This window comes from Pocillopora verrucosa, chromosome 5 (assembly GCF_036669915.1).
Source record: "Pocillopora verrucosa isolate sample1 chromosome 5, ASM3666991v2, whole genome shotgun sequence".
NCBI classification, from domain to species: domain Eukaryota; kingdom Metazoa; phylum Cnidaria; class Anthozoa; order Scleractinia; family Pocilloporidae; genus Pocillopora; species Pocillopora verrucosa.
The window spans coordinates 2,759,243-2,775,081 of NC_089316.1; the positions used below are offsets into that span (position 1 = coordinate 2,759,243).

General features: G+C 39.2%; 3 protein-coding genes across 3 annotated transcripts in view; 2 read left to right on the forward strand and 1 right to left on the reverse strand.

Moving 5' to 3' along the window:
* The window catches only part of LOC131768568 (retinol dehydrogenase 8), a 3,515-nt gene extending 2,063 nt beyond the window's left edge, over positions 1 to 1,452 (forward strand). The window contains exons 2-3 of the mRNA XM_059084290.2: positions 479 to 752; positions 901 to 1,452. Of these exons, the coding sequence (XP_058940273.1) occupies positions 479 to 752; positions 901 to 1,231 (605 nt within the window). The 3' untranslated portion in view covers positions 1,232 to 1,452. The remainder of the gene's footprint in view (positions 1 to 478; positions 753 to 900) is intronic.
* Positions 1,453 to 1,638: 186 nt separating this feature from the next.
* LOC131768605 (proton-coupled folate transporter) lies at positions 1,639 to 5,800 on the reverse strand. The gene is made up of 6 exons (XM_059084332.2): positions 5,726 to 5,800; positions 3,982 to 5,092; positions 3,248 to 3,331; positions 2,741 to 2,900; positions 2,168 to 2,217; positions 1,639 to 1,875 (listed from the first exon to the last, which is right to left on the reverse strand). Exons 2-6 carry the CDS (start codon positions 5,090 to 5,092, stop codon positions 1,799 to 1,801), a joined length of 1,482 nt encoding a protein of 493 aa, XP_058940315.2. The 5' UTR covers positions 5,726 to 5,800; the 3' UTR covers positions 1,639 to 1,798.
* Positions 5,801 to 6,519: 719 nt separating this feature from the next.
* On the forward strand, positions 6,520 to 14,377 carry LOC131768587 (translation initiation factor eIF2B subunit delta-like). Its single transcript, XM_059084313.2, has 14 exons — positions 6,520 to 6,572; positions 6,658 to 6,716; positions 7,720 to 8,013; positions 8,581 to 8,650; positions 9,302 to 9,390; positions 9,520 to 9,611; positions 10,367 to 10,490; positions 10,672 to 10,748; positions 10,916 to 11,018; positions 11,710 to 11,840; positions 12,372 to 12,463; positions 12,708 to 12,793; positions 13,194 to 13,374; positions 13,657 to 14,377. The coding sequence occupies exons 1-14, from the start codon at positions 6,536 to 6,538 to the stop codon at positions 13,857 to 13,859; spliced, it is 1,638 nt and encodes a 545-aa protein (XP_058940296.2). The 5' UTR covers positions 6,520 to 6,535; the 3' UTR covers positions 13,860 to 14,377.
* Positions 14,378 to 15,839: the final 1,462 nt, after the last annotated feature.

The window sequence follows — 15,839 nt, forward strand, 5'->3', positions numbered from 1 at the left end:
AAAAAAAGCTGAAAATGTCAAGAGACCGCATATTGAAAACTTTTATTTTCGGAAGACTGCGCACCACTGTCCATGCATAGCATTAAGAAATATAACCCATATGTAATCAGATAAATTGTAAACTTGCGATATTGACCAACAAGGTCACTGATATAAGTAAAAATTGAAATCACTGTGTGAAATAACGTCTCGGGTTTTTTCTGTCGTAACTGTTCTCAAGAAGTGTTTTGTAGTTCCACTCTGTAGCATGCTGGTTAGGGCACTGGAACCGGACCGAGAAGTGCGAGTTAGCCTTCTTCGCAGCTGTTCTTTCAAGTGTCATGCAATGCTCTCTGGGTGTTGCGTGACATCTCAAGAACTGCTAGAGACTAGGCACTAATGGATTACCAAATTATTTCAAAGCCAGTTGGAGGATTACCTAGGCCTATTGGACGGGTCTTTTTTATGCAACCGATTGTAAAAATTTTTTGTCTTCTAGTGAACAACGCCGGTGTTGGTTGTGTGGCGCCTCTGGAATGCATGACAATGGAACACATTAAACAAATGTTTGACGTTAATTTCTTTGGATCCGTTCGTTTGATCCAGGCTGTTCTCCCAGGCATGAAAGCGAGGCAGGATGGTTACATTGTTAATGTCAGCAGTATTTTTGGAATAACGGGTGGACCATTTAACGACATGTATTCTGCAGCAAAGTTTGCAATGGGAGGATTGACAGAGTCGCTGGCACCTGTGTTGAAACAGTTCAATATTAGGTAAGTGGTGCTATTTCATGAATCCTCGTTACGTAAACAGTATTTCAACTTTTTCATGTGAGGTGAATGGTGAGTTACAATGCTCTATTGATTGAGGTTTTTCAGTTTCATTATACTGTAACATTAAAATCAATTTGTAATTTGCCAGGATCTCTTTGGTTGAGCCAGGACCGGTTGTCACTTCGTTCATCAGTAACTTGAAGGGTATGGTAAGTCAAGTGGACCTCTCAACCGCTGACAAAAAGTCAATCCAGCTGATGCAATCTGTGATTGCTACGATGACAGAGCTGACAGCCAACGAGGGACAAAAATCAGAAGAAATCGCTGAAACCATAAAGGAGATCTTGCTATCGGCCAAGCCTCACATCCGATATCTGACTAACAAAACTTACGGTGTAGACGAGGCGAATTCTAAATTGTCTGATCTCACCGGTGACAAACTCGTTGAGGTACTGGAAAAAAGGTTCTTTCCAAAGTAATGCCTTTTCTGTTTCATCCTCAGGCAGCCGGATTGACCGCAAAGTTAAACCGGTATTCAGTTTGTGAAAGGTTCTTTAACTATGATAGGTAACATAGATTTTAGGGCACAAAATAATAACTCTGTATTTCAGTGTTGACTGAATGTTCATGTGTAATAAATTAGAGAAAAGGAAGATGTAATACGAGGAGGAAAGAAAACACATGCGATTTGTATTCCTGAGGCAAAATAAATTTTGAAAAAAATTTTAGAATCCTACGTCATTCCTACTTTTTTGTCTTGTAATTGGTCTTTTCAAGGAACCCCGAGAAACCCGCGAGAGCAATGATACAAACTGATCGCAAAAATATATCTCAAAGTCTTCGTTATCAAAGATCATAACTTAGATAGTGTGCGTAGGTTTTTGCTTTATTGAAAAAAAAATGGTAAGAATACAACTGCAGGCTTTTCGTACCAGAATAGTTTTTCTAATAAAGTAGTTTTTGAAGAAAAGTATCAGTTCAAAATATCAAGTTTAGACATTCCCATATATTTGATCCGTGTTTATAGACAAGGTTCTTTGAAAGAGCTATTTCTCTATATCTTCATTTAAAGGGCAATCTTGATCTTTCTTTTCATCGTTGATAACTCCCTCCGGCTTCAGACCTTTAATTAAATGCAATGGAAGAATGATCAGTATTACTTTCTAATGTATTATCTATAGGTACATGTGGCACTGACGAGAACGGAGAGAACGGAGAACGTTAGTCCTTTTCTTCATAGCTTAAGTGAATAATCACGGATCAGCCATTTTCCAAAATTTAAATTGAAGTCAGTAATTTAACAGATCTACTATTTACGTTTCGAAAGCCATGTAAATCGCCCATCCATTTCAAGTCGAGATTCATGATGGTTTGGTAATTTTAATCCCTGAAGGTAAAAGCGTTTTATCACTTACACTCTTCCTTTTGGTGATCCATTGGTTTTTGATCCCTGCGCTTTAAAATCCTGTTATTAAGAAATAAAAAACGTGCTCCATTTAGTATTGAAAATAAAGGAAAAGTAAGACGTGTGGGGGGGGGGGGGAGGGGGAGCGGGGTGAGGGCGGGGGTTTTAGGTTCTTTGTCCTCTTTGTGAAGAAACAGTATACTATATCATGAATGAAAAAAAGGGAAAAATAAAAAAAAATTGGTGGTGAATCCCAAAACCCTACATCGATTGGTAAACCTAGGAGGCCACCAGTGTAGAACAAGGCTGTCGTGACCGAAGCGTTACATTGAATTTGTTGATAGGTTCGTGACGGAAGAACAAAAATATGAGAGGCGATTTGGGTTGATTGATTGTGAGATCGGAACTACTAGTGAGCAGGAGGATAAAATTGTGTCCATCAAACCAGTGTGATTGTTTGTCGTGAGATCATTTACGACAAAGGCTTTAAACTGATATGGTAGTAAAAAGGACTTGATAATTAATAATTGAAGAAGAAAAATGCCACAAAAATAGATGAATGAAAATAGAATAGATGACTTACTCGGTCAAAATAAGGGCAGCTATCATCAGAAATGCCATGACAAGGAAACAAAACCCATTTAATCCAATGTGTAAAAATAAAGGATAAATTGAGTTAAATAGGGCGGCGCCAAACAGAGTGCAAATTGTCTCCAGAGTCGCAACAGCAGCAAACAATGCACCTAAAAGCAAAACAAGAGGAATTTTTCAAAATAACGTGCAAGTTGGGATTCGGCAAGTAACAACGTACTCTTTTCCTTGATTTCTGGTAAATCTTAAAGTTCCAAATTTTTTCCTCTAAATAATCTTTATAGTCTCAGACAAGAGAGCAACTAGGTAAGCGGGTGAATTCTCCTCAAAATCAAAGCCCCTTTCCAAAATAATTCATCGTTAATCACTATTTTAAGATTAGTCCCATGTTCGCCATATGCAGAAGGCTTTGTCTTTTTTTCCCGAAATGCCAGTTCGGCAGATGAAAGAATATTTGTAGAGGTCGTAGATAAATTCTTAAGCTATGCATTTTGTTTACCTTGTTCATCTGGATCAACCATTTTGGACATCATGGCTCTGATAACTGGAGTTGGAATCCCACCAAGACAGGCTACAAAAGGAACTAACGCCCATTCAAGAAGTTTAATGCTCCTTAGCGTATTATAAAGGCACAATTATCGCGCTGCTATACTTCTCTATGACCATATCATGCTCACATGTTATAGTTTTAGCTCTTTACCTAACGTGCAACAGTGGTGAGAGGCGAGTGCTCTCACTACTGCAGTCTGCGTAGGAGAATGACCGCCAGAGAGTCCCTAAGAGCTTATCCAGTTTTCAGGAGAGTTAAACGACCAAAAAGTTTGTCGGTCCCTTCTTTGTTAAGATTGTAGTCATGAAAACAAATTCCTCCTTCTCTAGCATTTCCTTAACTATTGACTATAATTCACTTTAAATTTCCTGAAGAAAGAAGGCAATGGGTATGAGCATGATAAATCGTCTTTCCTGGTTAGTTCAGGGTAAGGCTCTAACCCAATCCCTCCAATCTAATCCCGGTTTTTGGAAGGGTGGACAACGCTATTTACTGGATTAATCTTTATCAGGTGAATAGCACAGTGCGTGTTGTTAACAATTATCCATTGGACAGTGACCTATCCCTTCGATAGCGTTATGAAGTCCACTGCACTAATTCACTATAGGACCAAAACTCAAATGCTTTTCCTCCCACCCAGAATTTACAGATAGTGTCAGCTATGCAAGTTGGGCCAAACTTACCAACAAACAACGCTCTCTTGCTTTTAACAAATGCCATCATAACCAGTGAACATATCACAGATATCATTCCTACTTGCATAAGAGTATGCTCTGATAAGATCATTTTTAAAAATTTCAGTCCAAGAATGGCCCCAACAGCTTGCACAAAGAAGCTCGTTGCTAGGTAATAGCCAATCAGGATAGAATTACAACACAATGGACGATCGATGGCGTAAAGTACAATGACACTGCCAAAACCAATCGAGGACACAATCATAAGGCCAGAGGTAAACATAAGTATGCACATGCGCCATCTTTCGCCAGATCGAGGGTTTGTAAAGATGCATATGATGACCCGGATGTGATGTAAACTGAACACTTTTACGTTGGAATTCTCCATTAAATGTTTCGCTCTTGACTCAGGAAGTTTTAAAACTACGTAAAACAGCGCGAAAGTGTGAAGCGATAAAATCATCATGTACGGTGCTTTGTAACCTGTTTTGTTTATTAGCCAACCGCTGCTTAAATGACTGAGCATACCGCTTATAAAGGCAGTTGCCTCTAGGATTCCGAGTCGAAAAGCACGTTGGGACTCTTCTGTAATATCTGCCACATACGAAAACACCGACAAAACCATTGTTGGGAAGAAACCACACAACCCATTTATAAATCCTGCTAAAAGTAACGTCTGGATGGGAAGATTGAACGCGATAACCCATAATATTATGGCTGACTCTATTGCACTTCCAAATATGGGTAAAGCCATCACTCTTCTTCGCCCCGCGCGGTCGGACCATGCCCCTAAAAACAGCGCGACCAAAAGTGACGGGGCACTGGCAGAGAACACCATGCCGAGTTGCATAAAGGAAGCTTCGGACTGAACTTCTTTTTGCATTTTTAAAGTTTCTCCATTTCGAGTGGCTCGCATAGAATCGCAATTACTTAGACTAGCTGTAGTGTTATAGATAATGCCTTTCTCCTCGGCGATTCGTCGGTGGATATACTGTTGAATGACTGGGACGTGAAGAATTATCCCAAACGCGTAACAAAATATCACTGGTTCAACTGTGATTTTATGGATGCAATGTTCCTTACTGCTCTTTTCCGGAAGGGACTTTGTTTCCTTTGTCATCTTAAAAAAATTCATGGTATAAAATAGTAAAATCTTGAAGAAAGACTTGGAAGTAAAAATCGCTGATCAAAATTAAGATAGCAAAAGTTCAGACCTGGGTTTACGGAATGATGAAATACACTCGCATGTCCGAGCCCGCCATTGGGAAAAGCCTGCAATTTTTTTTATTCTAAGATGGTAAGTTAAAAAGCTAGCTTTATATCGGGGGATCTGAGTCTCTGCTTCTCATAGTCCATCGCATCGTATGGATCCATCTAAGAAAACTAAACCTTTCTCTGTTGCATGTGTACGTCCTCTAAGGAGCAAATCTCAATAAAACAATAATCTGAGAAGATAATTGCGTCGAGTCGAACTCTGATGAAATACGCCTCGTGATATAAGTTTTAGTTAGCCTTGGAACTCTTTTTAGATTTTGGCTTTTACTATATGGCTATGAAGAAAACCCTTAGAGAAAAATTTTTTTCGCCAGACATTGCACACGATGGTCGAATTCTACAGATATGAACTCAGAACGGTCTTGTCGTGTTGCCCCGCACCAGTGAAGCTCTCGCTCGATGACAAATCAAAAGAGTTGTCACGTGTATCAGGCCCAGTCAATAAGTAGGACAAATAGAAATATATTTTACAACGTACCTTTGAATTTATCCCATTATCTTGTACCTAAGATGACCGAAGTATTAGCGGCGACATCTTTGAAATAGTTTTGACATCCTAGCTTAGAATTATTTACAAGCTTTCATTGATCGCTCGATGTTTGTTTACGACTGTTGACCAATAGAGTCCTTGCTCTTGTGTTGATCTTGAGAAGAAATTTTGCTGGTACCAGTAATTCAAAACGACAATGATTCCTGTTCCGATTGTGGCTTTATTTACCATAGTCTAGAGGTAACACTATGCAGAGAAAAAAACGTAGAAATATATACTCAGTTATGTTAAATGGTTAGCTTCTTCACTGTACTTCGATTCTCAAAGAAGAAGTCAGAAATTTAAGTTAAACCAACAAGATCACGATTCTTACACCACAACAAGTTACAGTGATCTCGCGTAACTGAAAAAAACAAGGTCTCCCGTGATCACGCGATAGAACGCCCTTGGATGACTGTGACCGTAAAATTGGATTCAGCCAATCAAAGCAAAGATCACGAAACCAGCGATTCATGCGCGGGAAAACGCCTATAACCACGTTGCGATCTGTTTTGCCTGTTGCATCCCATTGGCTGAGATGGTACCTAGTGCAATAGTGCTAGTTTAATATTATACCACGATAAATGTTCCCTGGGGAAGGGTAGAAAATGTTACGGCCATTGACGGATAGCTGAGTCGTGGGTTAAGATTTTCGAACTTTTTTGATCATAGATGGGAGCATGGTAACCAGTCTACCATTACATCATCTTTCAAGAGAGCCTGCGAATACAACCCAGCCAGCGGTTTCGCTGATCCAAAATGGCGGACGCACAAGGCCCCTCACAAGGCGAAAAAGGTTGTTTTCTCATTGCATCATGTGAACATTTTAAAGAACGGGTGAGTTTAGTGAGTAACGTTTATTTTTCTTCGTTTTCCTACAGATAAGAAAGGAGAAGGCCAGCCAGTGAAGTCGTCAGGTGCCACAGAAGGAGGAGAAACTGTGAGTACTTGTCTTGCCTCTTACGAAAAAATTTAACCATTCGATATCTAGTAAGTACTTCATTCAATAATTAATTACATTTTTAACTTCGTTTTAAATCTGTTTTGATCGTTACTCGCACTTAAAAATATCTCTTAAAGTTTTGCACACATTCTGAAAAGAAAACTGAAAAATTTTCCAATTAAACAAATAGTCACAGTGGCGGAAACTTCCTTAGAAGACCTCGTAATGTCTACAACGTCAGATTTACCCTATATCGTTATTTTTATCTTCACCTTTACATTGAATTTGAACTTACAATGCTCTTTCTCTCCTCTAAATTCTCTTGTTACCTTTTTAGCTCCAAAGATCTGATTCTTAATTCTCCCTACTACCGGCTATTTATTCCTGTATAACTAAGTTGGGGGATTTTGGTGTTCTACTAAGATAACTCACTCTAGCTGATAAATTTGCTTAAATTATCATCACCTTTTGTTAAATAATAGCAGAGCTCACAGGGTGTAACCCCATAATTATACAAAATAGTAGTAACCCATCAAGCCGAAAAAATTGGATGTGCAACTGTACAACTGTATGACTGTACAACCGTATGACCGTATGACCGTATGACCGTATGACCGTATGACCGTATGACCGTATGACCGTATGACCGTATGACCGTATGACCGTATGACCGTATGACCGTATGACCGTATGACCGTACACCTGTACGCCCATACGCCTGTAAAAGGTGCTACTTTTAACATGCGTGGTCAACTGTACTGCGGGCACACCAACACCACAGCTTTGTTTAGTAGTCCAGTGGTCAGTGTACTGGGCTCTGAGTTGGACAACCCAGGTTCTTCTAGTCCTGGTCGGGGCAAGGTGTTGTGCCCTTGAGATGTGTGGGGAAAAAAAATGCGAGCTCCACTTTTAGGCTTGGCTAAATCTATATATTATTTTTAGAAATTACTTCTAAGGGGGTGTAAAGTTTAGTTTTCATTGTACATACTGTTCTCTTTAGGGTCCTGGTAGTGGCCAATCAAAAAGTCAGCAGCAGAGAAAGGGAGGCAAACAACAAAAGAGCGGCAAGAAACAACAAAAACAACAAAAACAGAAGCAGCAGCAACAGCAACAGCAACCTCAACAACAACAACAACAACAACAACAACAAAAGGCAGGTGCACAGCCCAGTGGAGGAAAGGTTGATAAACAAGTGTCTGGTAAGGATGAGAAGCCAGCCACACCAGGAAGTGAGGCTAGTGAACAGCCACAGAAGACCAAGGCTGAGCTAAAAGCTGAGAGAAGAGCTGTTCAGGTGCGTGGTTGTTTTTGTTTGGTTTTGTTTTGTTTTTTTCATCTTATTGACTTTGTGCTTTTTGTGTTTTATGTGGTGTGTGGTGTGTTTGCACGTGATTGATACCTTACCCTAATTTCCATCATTAAGTGGTTGCCTTATTTTTCTATTCCTCTAAGATTATTAAGAGCAGCTTGTACTCTCTATATTGTTTATAATTACTGTTATTTACTTCTAACTGTTTGGTAAAAATAAAGTTGTCATTGTTGTTGTTATTGTTGTCGTCTTTGGAATACTGTCCGGTTGTTTTATGATTATCAAATGATTAATTATTGCTTTTTCTTGACAACAATGGAAATTATATTCTCCCAAGGATTCCTGAATAATATGTTTGAAGTGCAGGACCCTGTTGTTCAAAGGACGGATACTATTGTCCAATAGATAAGCTATCCAGCAGATAAAAGTCTAAAAAATGTATTGTGGCATCCACTGGATACAGTTAATCCAGCATTCAAACAATTGGACCCAGGTTGTTATTGGGAAATGTGCTGTTGTAACCTTATTGGTGCTGTTTTTCAATTTTCACAGGAAGCGCAACGAGCAGCAAAGGCTCAAAAACAAGCAGAAGCTGGAATAAAACACAAGACGAGCACTGATGGTACTGTAGGAGTTATGGATCATTTTGTTTACATGTTCCTTCTTTGCTTCCTCGTCCTTCCCATCTTTCCCTCTCCCATTTTGATTTTTTTTATTTGGGTGGTATTTTTTGCTCAGTTGATTTTATTCTACACATAAAAGAAACAAAATGAAATCATTAGTTAGAGCTGTGCTCTTAAAGAGTTGAGTTCAGGTTCCTCAAATGATTAGGTTTCTCTCTTCTCTACATAGAGGTGACTTGTATAACTTTGCTTTTAAGCAAAAACATGGTTTAAAAATCATTTGCCCTTTAACCCCACAAATGACCAAGACAGAATTTCTCCTTATGTTATCAAAATAATATGAAGCAGACGAGTGACAAGAATAAAGAAAAATATCACGTAGAGGATTATAAGTTGATACAAAACAAAATTGTATGAGCTAGCATAATAAGAATTGTATGGCAGATATAAAGAAGAATTACGGATGAGATCCTAAGAGTGAAAGAGTGTTAGCTTTTAAAAGCTCAGCACCCGAGATTTTTGACATAGGATCCTTGTTAGTGGTGACTCTTCTAAGAGAACACCTTTGATCAGTAAGTTTGGTTTCAACAATTTGTCTTTGTTTCTTCACCTCTTAATATATTAATTTTCTTTTATTTATGTATGATTAGGAACTAATCGTATGAAAGTGGCTCATGATCTTCAAGCTGATGATGAGAAGGTCCAAAAGAAAGTGGCCAAGAAACTAGCAAGACAGCAGGTCAGAGCGGCAATTATACTGCCTAACCTATTGAAAAACTTCACTATGTTAATAATTTCTGTTTCAGTGATGTACATGTAACTCAAGCATGTATGTTGACTTCATATTTCCTTTTTTTTTTAATGCCAGGTTCCCCAGCGAACAACACCTCAAAAGAAAGTTGGTTTATTTTCCCATCTGCATCAATATGAAAAGGATGTGTCCTTAACGCAAGAAATAAGGTTTGTGATTTGTACAAAAAGGTGGATCACTAGATTATAAGCACAGTAGTCTTAGATACCAGCCAAAAGGCCCACGCTGTCAGAGTTTATCATGTTTATATGCTGTCAGAGTTTTTCAAGTTTATTAACTTGAAACAACAAGGAATATTTCTACAAACTGTCTCTTTCTGTAAATGGGATGCCTACCCCTAACAGATTAACCCTGGAATATTTTAAGGTTTTCTTCTCCCCACCCCCTCCCCAATTTTTTTGGTTGTTTTTATACCTGTTGGTGCAGATGGGCATATTTGTGAGAGTGAAGTGTTTGCACCATGATCTTGGCAAGGACCTGGGGCCAAATCTTTCCACCAGAAAACTGTATCCAAACAAATTTAGTTGTCTAAACTTAGTTGATAATGTGAATTAACCACCAAAGAAAGATTTAACCTTTGACATTTCAAGCTTTATTCCTTCATTGGTGCTCTGACAAAGGGTTAATGCTTCTCAAAATGTCAGCTTTATTCATATTTAATCATGATCTAATTCATATTTATTTATCAACTCAGTTAATAAAACCAAATTGTATTGAAACACCCTCCTTCTCCTTGCTCAAGATGCAACACCAGAGTTTCTCCAGAAATTTACCCCCTTTATTCATTGGTTGCATGTGCAAACAGCTGGCCACTGCTAACCCATTCAGGACACTACTACTTTGCACTGTGAGGTTTTAAACACAACTATCTTTTTTTTTTTAAATTTTCATTCTGCATATAAAGTTTTGGGGGATCAGGGAGTACCCCCATTCACCCAGCTGTCATCAAACTTGGTGTGCAGTATGCTAAAGGAATAATTTGTGGATCGAATGCAAGATGTGTGGCTTTACTTCTGGCTTTCAAAAAGGTACTTTGACAACATGAACTGATAACTTGAGTGTTACTGATGTAACTGGTGTGTGCATTTACAATGTACAGTGTGTATATGTGACTAGTTATGCCGTAAACTCTTTTTTCTCAGCTGACAGCATATGTAAGAGATATTATCAAATCATTGAATTAATTTTTTGTCACTTTATTTTCAACAGCTAATTGCTGACTATGTTACTCCCCCTCAAAAAGAACTCTGCAGGGACCTGGATGCAAAAATTAAACCAAATATAAGGTAATTATTACTATTTTTTTCATACACAATTTTCACTTTTTTGATCGACATATGTTTTATGTTAGACCTGGAAGAAAGACCATTACAGAACATGATGGCTTGTGTATCGTGCAGCATTTTTAATTATCAACAATCTTTTTTTAATTTTATATTTTGTTTCTTTTTAGTTTCTTGACACAGTGCCGGCCTCTGTCAGTCAGCATGGGTAACGCCATCAAATATCTGAAGCTACAGATCACTCACACTCCACCAAACATGGCAGAAGATCAGGTAAATTTGTAGGAGACTTTGTGAGAGATATGTGGTTCTGGCTAACATGCAGGACACTAAGTTGAGAGGTCAGGGTTTGAGAACTGACTGCATCATTGTATTGTGTTCTTGGGTAAAGCTCTTCACTCTTTAAAATGCCCCTCTGCACCCAGGAGAACTGTAAGGGAAATTCACTGGGATGTTAGGTTGTTAACTGTAGTGGGAAATGGAGATAAGCTCAGGCAGAGAGGGGCCACTTGGTTCAGTCTTAGGGCTCACCCCTCCTGAGGTGAATCAACTTTAAGAGGCTGGTCTGTTTGTCTGTCTGTTTGTCTGTCTGTCTGTCTGTTTGTCTGCCTGTCTGTTTGTCTGTTGGTCTGTGATCATGACAATTCAGGTGTCAGAGAAGGAATGGGCAAGATTACGTGTATATCACACTGTGTGTTTGGGTTAGACTCCTGTATTCTATGCTCTCTCTCTCTCTCTAGACAATTTAACCCTCTTGCAGCATGAAAAATTAAATTCTTGATTTCTTCCTTTTTACTGAAATAAACTTGTCATACATGTATATAATTTACCAACATTGCTGAAAGGTACTACGAGTAGAAAATCATAACGGGTCAAGTTATTTGCACACACAAAACCTGTTGGATAAAACTCACTTCAGATTATATCACATTTGAAATCATCCTGTTTTTTTTTTTCGGTATAGGCAAAGAGGAATCTTATCCAGAGTATTGATAAGTTTATCCAAGAAAAAATTATTTTGGCTGGTGTAGCCATCTCTGAGTCATATGCAAGAACCAAGATCAATGATGGTGATGTGATACTCACATATGCTTGGTAGGGCTGAATTTTTCTATAGCTGACTTGAGTTACCAGGCTCTCTAAGAGCATCTGTAAATTTTTCATCCACTCGAAAAAGCTGTAAGGAGTGTTTGTACTTCCAGAATCAGCCATCTTAATTTCTTCACACTGATAGCCATATTTTTGCTATAATAATAACTCAACTTCACAGAATTTAGTGCCAGATCTTATCATAACCCCAGCGGATATTATTTTTGATAATTGTCACCTGTCTGTTTGATAATCGTGATGCATTGGTACTATAAGGAAAATTACTCATTTGTCACTCTTGAAAGAAGAAGGCTGAAGGGGTCAAAATTGGCGATCTGGTTACGGTTCTTCGGTCAGAAACCAACATTATATTGGTTTGCAAAAATTTTTTCCTTCCTATAAACCTCAAAAGATTTCTCATCACGCTCACTGCAGAATGTCTACAAAGGGATTCTTCCCTGTATAGTCTATTTCCCAAGCAAAGATAGTGAGGAGAACTTTAATGAGGAGAAATTTCTCTTGAAATTTGTTTTTTAGTTCCTCGTTGGTGTTGAAGATTTTAAAAGATGCGCATAATGCTGGGAAAAAATTCCGAGTGGTGGTTGTTGATTCGAGACCAAAGTTTGAAGGTGAGGTTTGCTCACAGCAGTGGCTTGAACTTTTTTGAGAATTGACTAAGACTCACTGCTCAATTTATTCAGAATGAACTTTTACATGTACTTGTAACTCACTTAAAAGTGACTAGAAGCTCGAGAATCGGACCCAGGTCACTGCGGTGGGAGACGAGCGCTTATTATTGGGCCCTCCCTGATTGCACATGCGTCATTAAGTCTCAACACCTTTTCACACTGCCACTTGTTTCTCTCTTGTTAGGACGAGAATGTCTAAGGAGGTTGGTGAAAGAAGGAATCAGATGCTCCTACGTGTTGATCAGTGCTATCTCGTACGTTATCAAAGAGGTTAGTATTTTTTGGAAATAGTTTAACTACCCTTGGGATGCACTGCCAACTGAGCTTCTAAACTCTTCGTAAGAGCAACATGCAGGCCTTACATGTGTATTAGGTTCATACATATGATATGCAGTATTGTACGTGACTTGGTTGTCTTACGTATTGTTAGGATCAGCAAATTTTTAAAGCGCTATCTGGTGAAATTGCATGAAAGATGATGTGGGAACTTAACGTCCTGGTCGAAATATTGTATTTATTGGTCTAAGCACCCTATTATGATCTAATTGTCGCTTTGTTCTTCTGTGTTCTTATCGTGCATTTTAAATGTACAAGATCGAAATGTCAGTCGTTAGATGGTTGGGTGATTAGCTATTTTAACTCTCTGTTTTTTTCTATTCGATTTCTGAAGGTATCAAAAGTCTTTCTTGGTGCTCATGCCCTGCTCGCCAATGGATACGTCAAGTCACGTGTTGGCTCTTCCATGGTGGCGATGATGGCCCAGGCCTCCAACGTTCCAGTGCTGGTATGCTGTGAGACGTACAAGTTCTGTGATAGAGTTCAAACAGATTCTTTTGTTTCCAACGAACTTAGTAAGTAAATGAAAGTTTCTCAGAAAGGTGAACTTCAAGTCTTAGATAGACACGTCTTTTTTTTTTTTTTTACCCTTAAACCTCTATGAGTGGATTTTATTTCTCTTCACTCCTGCAGGAGTTTCAATACCTTTTTATAATTGCGGCTGCCGATGGTACAAGAGGCGGCTGTGGCCGGAAAAGGGGCTGGGAGGCGAAAACCAAACACGAGGACCTGCTTGCAAGCGACAGTGGCCAGTGATAAAGGCCAATCCAGGCTAATAATCTTCTCGTTTTTTTTAGGTGACCCGGATGATTTAGTTCCTCTAGACAGAGAAAGCCCGGATGTACTATCTGATTGGCGAGACGTCAACTCACTTCACCTTCTAAACTTAGTCTACGACGTCACTCCTCCTCACTTTGTTTCCATGGTGATCACGGAAGTAGGAAAGATTCCATGCACGTCTGTGCCAGTCGTTCTTAGAGTCCAGAGTCCAGAGCAGTAGTAGGACTCTTTGGTGTCAATAAACTGAGGCAGGTTACGTACTTGATCTTGTTACCGAGAGTTGTCGAGGACACGGATTTTGTTGGAAAAGTTAACAAGCAACGGAACACGTGACGTGATGGCAATTGGAGAGGTTATGCTGTGTTATAATTAGTTGACTTAAATCGGGACTCTTCGGCTCTTCTTCGGAGACTCAAGTTTATGGTACATTTTCTCGACATAAGCTGTTCGTTTGAACGCGCGCATGGCAGAATCTTATTGGATTACACGTTTGCCATGTTGGACTTGACGAATGTTGAGTCCCGAAAATTAACGACAAACAAAAACCAAAAGTAAGCTATAACTGTTCAGATTTAATCACTTCAAGATACAAATATGTACAAGCAAATAAACAGCAGCATTTCATGTGTCAGATTTTCCTGAGACAAAGTGTTGCTACTTGGTATGATGTTGTTGCAACACAAGCAGTCATAAGCTGGTTGTTTAGGAGATGAAATAAATTATTTGTTAGGTTGGAAACTCGTATCTTAATATACTTGTATCAGCTGCGTATTTCTTGAATTGCTTTTTTAATCAATTCAAGTGCACATCGTGAGCTTGGGTTGTCTGTGTGCGAGGACAGTTACCTTCGTCATAAGAAAGCGGTTTTGCGGGCGGTTTTGCGAGCGGTTTTGCGAGCGGTTTTGCGAGCGGTTTTGCGAGCGGTTTTGCGAGCGGTTTTGCGAGCGGTTTTGCGAGCGGTTTTGCGAGCGGTTTTGCGAGCGGTTTTGCGAGCGGTTTTGCGAGCGGTTTTGCGAGCAGTTTTGCGAGCGGTTTTGCGAGCGGTTTTGCGTGCGCACCAATTCTCTGAGCGGTGAAGCCGCAAAAACAAGTAGCGACAGAAGCCACAAGAGACTTCCGACTCTCCGATGTATGTTAACGCGGATCTGTCTCCTATCATGTTCATTGAGCTCCCTCAAAGATCGCGAACCATCTAAGGTGCTCGAGAACTCTGTTGGAGAATTTTTGATTACTTTTTTGTCTTTCGCAAGAACTCGACGACTGAGAAGAGTCTATCAAAACACAACAAATCTGTCCTCCATTCGCTCAATGATCCTTTCCAGAATCCCACAGTAAATTTTTGGCTCCAGCAGATCACACAGCTCTCTATAATCTTGTTTCAATTCCGTCAAGCTAAATTTACGCGCTTCTAAAACACAGGTCGTAATTAGATTTTCCAAGTGGTACTCCTGTGCGAGAATCAACAGAGCTAATACTTGCTCTTTCTTGGAAGCGAATTGCTCAAGTAAAAAATCATTAAAAATGTCTTTTAAGTTCAAAGTACCTGCGAAAATATCCCCAGATGAGGCCATTAAAAAATCCTCGCACTTTTCGAGAAGAAGTCCTATTTGGTATTCATCGGCGAGTTTTAAAAGATAAGAACAGTTTGTTATTTTCTCTTCGCATAAATAATCTAATAACATATACGTTCGTAATCATTCTCACCAGAATCGGGGAACGTCTGGACTCTGATTGCTAGAATATATCCCATAATGCTTGCTGGCAATACCTATTCAAGCAAGAAGCAAAATTTGGGTTTTGGAAATCAAGTAACATGCCTGAAAAAAGAGTCAGAAAAATGCAGTTTTCAGGTAACATAAAACCAGAGAGAGATAATTTAGGGTACAAATGGTAACTCTGCATGTTTAGCTACTCGTGCTTATCTACTGTGTTCCTTATTGCACTCGGAATCGTTTGAGTGCCTGAACTGATATTGAACTAATCTTATATTTAGATGAAAGGCAGCTGTGAGGGTTGTGTGAAATTTAGTCTCGGTGGTCGGATTATTGAAACGAAGAGAAGCACCAGCAAGAAGGAGTTTTACATCTTCGCCATGAACTTCGAATTTCTCATATTTTAACTGTCAAAAGCACGAGCGTAAGCAATAAAACATCCGTAGTTGGATGTCTTGGGCAAGTGTACATACAAGAGCTGCTATCCA